Source organism: Nicotiana tabacum, chromosome 2 (assembly GCF_000715075.1).
Source record: "Nicotiana tabacum cultivar K326 chromosome 2, ASM71507v2, whole genome shotgun sequence".
Lineage (NCBI taxonomy): Eukaryota > Viridiplantae > Streptophyta > Magnoliopsida > Solanales > Solanaceae > Nicotiana > Nicotiana tabacum.
Genome location: NC_134081.1, coordinates 44,084,365 through 44,091,675, shown reverse-complemented (window position 1 = coordinate 44,091,675; position 7,311 = coordinate 44,084,365). Strand labels below are relative to the sequence as shown.

The 7,311-nt window shown below is 42.7% G+C and overlaps 1 protein-coding gene across 1 annotated transcript; it reads right to left on the bottom strand.

The window, feature by feature from the left end:
* Nucleotides 1–4,472: 4,472 nt before the first annotated feature.
* LOC142166729 (uncharacterized) lies at nt 4,473–5,186 on the bottom strand. Its single transcript, XM_075225975.1, has 3 exons — nt 5,069–5,186; nt 4,849–4,963; nt 4,473–4,644 (listed from the first exon to the last, which is right to left on the bottom strand). Exons 1-3 carry the CDS (start codon nt 5,184–5,186, stop codon nt 4,473–4,475), a joined length of 405 nt encoding a protein of 134 aa, XP_075082076.1.
* Between the last annotated feature and the right edge of the window lie 2,125 nt (nt 5,187–7,311).

Below are 7,311 nucleotides of genomic sequence, written 5' to 3'. Positions count from 1 at the left end.
TATTTGGGCAGGCGCGCGAATCTCATATGATACTCCCACACACTCATAGTATCTTGCTTCAGGATCTCAAACTCGGTGGCATGGGCTGCCTTAGTCTCGGCAGGCAAGAAATGAGTAATGAAAGCATCGACAAACTCACTCCATCTCGCGGGAGGGCTCCCCTCCTCACGGGAGTCCTCCCATATCTCAAACCAAGAATACGTCACCCCTTTAGGCGGTAGGAGGCCAACTCCACTCCCTCCATCTCAGTAGCACGCATAACTAGGAGGGTCTTATGCATCTCGTCAATAAAGTCTTAGGGGTCCTCCTCAGGGTCAGTACTTGTGAACACTGGAGGATCCAACTGGAGAAACCCGTTCACCCTGGAACTAGAGGAATCCCCTGGCTAACTAGAAGAAGTGGGTGCAACATTTTATCTCTGGGCCTGGGAAGCTACTATTTGAGCCAACATATGTATGGCTCCCCTAATATCCCCATCAGATACATAGGGACCGGAAGCTGGAGGTGGAACTGGAATATCAGTTGGAGGGATTGTTGCACCCTTAGTAGGTGTAGGGACAGGTGTAGTCTGATCAGGAGTAGTAGAAGCAGGCAATGTAGTAGTCAGGGGAATATTCTCCCCGCTCGGGCACTCGCCCGCATCATCAAGTAAAGAATCCACGGCCACTCCTGGGGTGGCATAGGCTCCTTGGCCAGTTCTTGCTTTCTTCCTAGGAGCCATGTACTAAACATTAGAGCAATGTACGAGTTAGAGGAGGTACAGTCTTACAATCAGCTCTACCGCACGATCTAGAACATCAAAGAAGGGTATTATTCCTAAATTCCCAAGTAGCCTCTTACTTATATGTGGTCTACAACACACCGATAAGAAAGACTCTACTAGGCACGACTTCGAGGCATCTTAGGACAATTTAAAACCTTAGGCTCTGATACCAAGCTTGTCACGCCCCGACCTCAGGGGGTGGGTGGGGGTGGGGACGACCGATGCTCAACAGAGTTACCCCGGTCGAGCAAGCCTGCACAATGCTGTCTACTCAACTCACCCATGAATAAGGAGAAGAATACATTTCATTAATTAGACGATAAGAGGTCATGTGTACAACACCGATTCATTTCCATAAGTTACATCATTAACAAGTTACTAAAATAGAACACTATATAATCATAGTTAAAGTGGAACAGATGATACGATTATAACATTTTTAGTTCAACCTTCCCAAAAAAAGATACAACCCACACTATGTCTATGGAGCCTCTAACAAAAACAAAAGAGTGCTAAGATAGTGTCGGGAACAAGGCCCCTGCTATACCTTAAAATTCTATGTACAAAGGACAAGAGATACAGGACCCGAAATGAAGTGGGGCTCACCAAGTCAGCTGAGGAGAGGGTGTGCTACTGTCATTGATCAACACCACCTGCTATGGAATCACCTGCATCCATTAAAGATGCAGCGCCCCCTACAAAAGGGACGTTAGTACATATGGAATAATACTAGTATGTAAAACTAAACACCCTCTCATTAGAACGAATAACAATAAACGGAGAAGGAAACATGAAATCATTAAGAGATTCAACAGTATTTTTGGCACAGATCCGATCTCATCCCGATTGGCTAAGCCGTCTCACCCCGAGACATCCACTCACAATACTACCATGTACACGACATGGCGTCCGATTTCAGCCCGACCGGCTAAGCCGTCTCACCACAATGCCGTGTGGGTCGACATCACATCACATCTCGCTAGCAATAATCTCATCCCATTCAAGGGGAAACATCTCAACACATCATCCTCAACCCATATAAGGGGAAACAACCTCATCACATTAACACGAGACTTACCCCTCAATCATTATTACACCGGCACATGTAGTTTCGGGGTTAGGTTATTTTGACATACCCTTCCTCGGTGACTAAACGATACTCCCAAAGCATTTATTATTAAAATGATTTACAACTTATTTCAACATCTTGTTCTCGCCTCTTTGTTTCATTGGCACTAATGGCCCCAAATGTAATATCATTATCGGCACGTTGGCCGTATTTCATATTCTATACTTACTCTTTCACTTTCAAACATCATCACGGATCGTTAACAACAAACATTTCTATTCAAAACTTTAAGTACACATTTGAGCAATTAAGGGTCTTAGGCACATGTGATTTCTTACACAATTCGACATGATAACTTTCATTAGAATCACATTTTCAAGTTATAACATATTAATACACAACCCATGCTTAAATAACCTTCTCAAATAGTAACTCAACATAACAAGAACATTTGGAATACATATTGAATGCATATATCTTTTGACACAAGGCTTATTCGGAATGATCAATTTATAATGAGCAACAAGGGACTTACAAGGCCATTGTGGGGTTTAATTCTAAAAGAGGAGTTTAGCCAACTTTGATCTATTTAGATAAATAGCAAGATTGAACATAAATTAGGAAGGAGTTCATGTTTCCAGCTTATTTGAGCATTTTATCAAACACTAGGCGGGCATTATGATTTCTAGCTTCTCCTATGGTGGATTTCCTTCACCCCACAACACAAGGTCTACCCATTTGAGCTCAGCTACCTTCCCACAACTCATGATTGTATATGCATGCATAGATACTCTCTCACACTCAAGAATAACATCCCTCATTAACCACCTTCTACCCCAACTTTGAAATTGAGACTAGGACATGGAACCTTACCTCTTGGATGAAGAACTTGTGAGTTTCACCTTGTGCATTTTCCCACTTTGAGCAAGAATTGATGGACAATAATCTTAGGAACTTCCCCTCTCACTCTATGGCACTCCCTCTCTCTAAAGGTATCAGATTTTTACTTTACAAATGGTCTTCACCGACTATATATCTAAATATGGTCGGGTTAAGAAAATTAGAAAAATGAAGCCCTGATGCAGATATGTGGTCGCATATGCGACCGCATAACGCTTATGCGGCCCGAAGAATGGACCACATAATGGCCCTCCGGAACTGGGTACGTCAGCTTCACTCTGCGATAGGTCTGCGGTCCGCAGACCAATTCTGTGGTCGCATAATGCATCGTAGAACTTCCATCCGGAAATTTTTATGTTGGATCTGCGATGGGTTTTGCGGTCCGCGAAATGATTATGCGGTCACATAAGGGACCACATAATGGTCCTAAAATTAGCTGAAGTTTCTCCTTCATTCCACTGCAGATATGCGGTCCGCAGATCAGTTCTGCGATCGCAGAATAGACTGCAGAAAATGCCCTGCACTGCCAAAAATTTTCTTTAACTCCCCAATGCACTGTTCAACCCCAAACGTCCGCACCGCGGCGAGCAAGCTCGCCGTGAAGATTCTATACAATCATCAATATATAAGTCTACCTCGGCACCACGAAACCTCAGGTTTTAGGTAAACTTTTACGGGGCCTTACAATGGCAACTCTGTGGTGCACCCTATATTTGGCTAGAAGGGTATTCAACAACCGATTGCAAAAACGTGTCCCTTCATCACTAATCAAGGAATGTGGGGTCCTAAACTTCGAGAATATGTTTATCTTCACAAAAGCAGCTACCACCTAGGCATCATTGGTTGGCAATGCGATTGCCTCTACCCATTTTGACACGTAGTCAATCACTAGCAAGATATATTTGTTTCCTCTAGACAATGGGAATGGTCCAATGAAGTCTATCCCTAACACATCAAAAATCTCTACCTCCAGGATGTTATTCAAAGGCATCTCATTCCTCTTTGTGACTGTTCTTGTTCTCTGACACTGGTCACACTTCTTAACAAATGCGTGGGCATCCTTGAACAATGTTGGCCAATAGAACCAGACTGTAGCACATTTGCAGACTATCTTATCGCCTCCATGATGGCCTCATAAGGTGAGGCATGGCAATCATACAATAGTAATTCCACCTCCTTTTCACGAATGCATTTCCTCATCAACTGATCAGCACACTATCTGTACAAGAATGGCTTGTCCCAGTAGTAGAAGTTTACATCATGTAAAAACCTCTTCCTAGCCTCAGATTCAATTTTAGGAGGAATTAGCCCACTCACAATATAATTCACATAGTCCGCATACCATGGGGGAGGGTCCTAGGTGATGGGAAAAAGTTTCTCACCAGGAAATGCCTCCTCAATTTGTCCACCTTCCTCCACATGCTCATGATTTTCCAGCCTTGATAGATGGTCGACTACTTGGTTTTTTGTGCTCTTCCGATCTCGTATTTATACTTCAAATTCACGCAACAACAAAACCCAGCACATCAATCTAGCCTTGGGTTCTTTTTTTGTAAATAGATACCTGATTATTGCATGATCGGTATGGACTATACCTTTTGTTCCCACCAAGTATGCCCGAAATTTCTCAAAGGCCCACACAATGGCTAACAACTCCTTTTCAGTGGTGGTGCAATTCAGCTGTGCATCATTAAGAGTATTACTCGCATAGTATATAGAGTAAAACATATTGTCCTTCCACTAACCTAGCACTGCCCCAACAACATGGTCACTTGCATCGCATATAAGTTCAAATGGTATGGACCAATCTGGTGCCACAATAATGGGGGCAGCCACCAACTTCTCTTTGAGCCCCTCGAAGGCCTTTAGGCAGGCTTCATCAAAATTGAAAGTCACATCCTTTTCAAGCAACCTGCATAATGGAGTAGCAATTTTTTAAAAATCTTTAATAAAGCGTCTATAGAAACCTGCGTGTCCCAGAAAACTCCGGACACCCTTCACAGAAATTGGTGGAGGTAATTTAGAAACCACCTTCACCTTCGCCTTATCGACTTCAATGCCACTCCTTGACACTCTAGGGCCCAACACGATGCCTTCTTGTACCATAAAATGATACTTTTCCCAATTTAGCACTAAATTTGTTTCTTCACAACGGGCCAACACCTTTCCCAAATTCTTCAAACAGTCATCATAAGAAGACCCAAAGGCTGAAAAATCATCCATGAAAACTTCTACAAATGTTTCCACTATATCAGTGAAAATTGCCCTCATGCACCTCTAGAAAGTGGCCGGTGCATTACAAAGACCAAATGGCATTTTCTTGAAAGCAAAAGTACCACAAGGACATGTGAAAGTGATTTTATCCTGAACCTCTAGGCATATGACAATCTGGTTGTACCCTGAATAACCATCAAGGAAGCAAGAATATTCATGCCCCGCCAATCTGTCCAACATTTGGTCAATGAATGGAAGTGGAAAGTGGTCCTTACGGGTTGCTTTGTTGAGCCTTATGTAGTCAATGCAAAATCTAAACCCGTCACAGTGCTAGTAGGAATTAGCTCATTTTTTTCATTCTCTACAATAGTCATCCCTCATTTTTAGGCACACATTGCGTTGGGCTCACCCAGTTGCTGTTAGAAATAGGGACGATACCTATATCAAGCCACTTAATTACTTCCTTCTTCACGGCCTCTTTCACAATATGATTTAATCTCCTTTGTTGCTCAATACTAGGGCGGTGTCCATCTTCCAGAAAGATTTTCTTCTTGCACATCGGTCAAGCTGGATGAGATAATCACTGGCAATGTTCCAGAGTTCCCCAAGTAAGCATCGCGCAGGTGCGCTGGAAGAGGCTTGACCTCTAGCTTTGGAGCTTCTTCAATAGATGGTTTAGGAGGGGTCAGAGTAACAGGTCTTTCCAAATCCTCAAATCTCCCAAACCCATGGACATATTTGTAAGACATGTTAAGTACTTGCTCAATTTCTTCCATCATCTCATCTTCACTTTCTTCTTCATCCCCATCAAAACTCGTTCAAGAGGATCTATGGGGCTCATATAAGGCACCAATGAAGTCACATCACTTTCCACCACTGAAATCATGGATAACTCTTCATAGTGCTTTGGCAATATGAGTGTTTTATACACACTGAATACCTCCACTCGATCACCCACTCTCATTAAAATCTTTCCTTCACATACATCAATAATAGCTCGACCCGTGGAAAAGAATGGATGCCCCAAAATAAATGGGACTTCCTGATCAGGCTAATAGTCTAAGATAATGAGATCAACAAGGAATATGAAAGAACCCACTTGACTAACACATCTTCAATCACTCCTACAGGATGAGCAAGGGAGCAATCAGCCAACTGAAAAATCACCATGGTTGGGCGTGGCTCACCCAACTTTAACTGTCTGAAAATAGATAGCGGCATCAAATTGATGCTCGCCCCAAGATCACCCAAAGTTTTCCCGATTGCGTGCTTACCAATCAAGATTTGGATAGTGAAACTACCTGGATCCTTCAATTTTTGAGGTAGCTTGCTTTGAATTCTTGAGCTATATTTTTCAGTGAGTGCCACAGTCTTGAACTATGCCAACCTCCTCTTATTTGCCACTATGTCCTTGATGTATTTGGCATATTTGGGCACTTCTTGTAGGATGTCTACCAGTGGAATATTTATTTGCACCTTATTTAAAATATCAAGAAACATTTTATACGCAACATTATCCTTCACTTTCTGCAATCTCTGAAGGAACAGAGGTGGTGACCGCGGAACTAATGGTGGGGGTTGCTTTGCCACCTCCTCTTCAACTGGCTTCTCTGACTTCTTTTTTTTTTCTGCTTTTTCTTCTATGGTGGCCGGTTTCTTGTTAAAGGTCACCTGCTTTCTTTTTTTGAAGGGAATTCTTCTAACTATCTCCCATTCCTCAATGACACAACATTAATAGATGGCTTAGGATTAGCCTTGGTGTCGCTTGGAAGAGCTCCAACTGGTCGAGTATTTTGGGCACTGTCTCTCCAAATTTTGAATAGCTGTAGAGTGGGCTGCTGCCTAAGCCTACTGATCACCCATCAATTTCTTTAGCATCTCCTCAATGTGACTCGTCAGGTTTGTAGTTTGTTCAGCTTGTGGTGGTCTATATTGATGTTGAGGAGCTTGTGGCCTGTACTGATTCTGAGCACCTTGGTTTCCACCCCAAGAGAAGTTTGAGTTATTCCTCTAGTTAGGATTGTAAGTGTTCCCATAGTGGTTTGTCTGACCCCTATTTTCATTACCCACAAAACAGACAAACTCTGGATTAGCTGGGCATTAGTCGCTCATGTGACCCTCTCCACACACTTCACAAAATATTTGAACCTGTTGCACTGGCTGAGTTTGTTGCTTGTTAATACCCAAGGTCATCTTATTGACTTGGTTGTCCAATTTGGCAACCTACGATGATCATGTAGAAACATCGTCTAACTCGAGGACCCCCGTAGATTTTTGCACTGTGTGCCTGCCCATCTCTCATTGCCAATCAGGATTGCTTTTGGATAATTTGTTCAATAAGGCGAAAATTTTATCAAAGCTTTTC

Excerpts from the sequence above, each read along its gene's own strand:
- LOC142166729 (XM_075225975.1), bottom strand. The coding sequence starts at position 5,186 with ATGTTGGACAGATTGGCGGGGCATGAATATTCTTGCTTCCTTGATGGT. Across the intron at positions 4,964-5,068 it reads CACTTTCACATGTCCTTGTG|AAGTTTTCATGGATGATTTT; the intron begins GTACTTTTGCTT and ends AAACATTTGTAG. Across the intron at positions 4,645-4,848 it reads TTAGTGCTAAATTGGGAAAA|GTTGCTTGAAAAGGATGTGA; the intron begins GTATCATTTTAT and ends TCCATTATGCAG.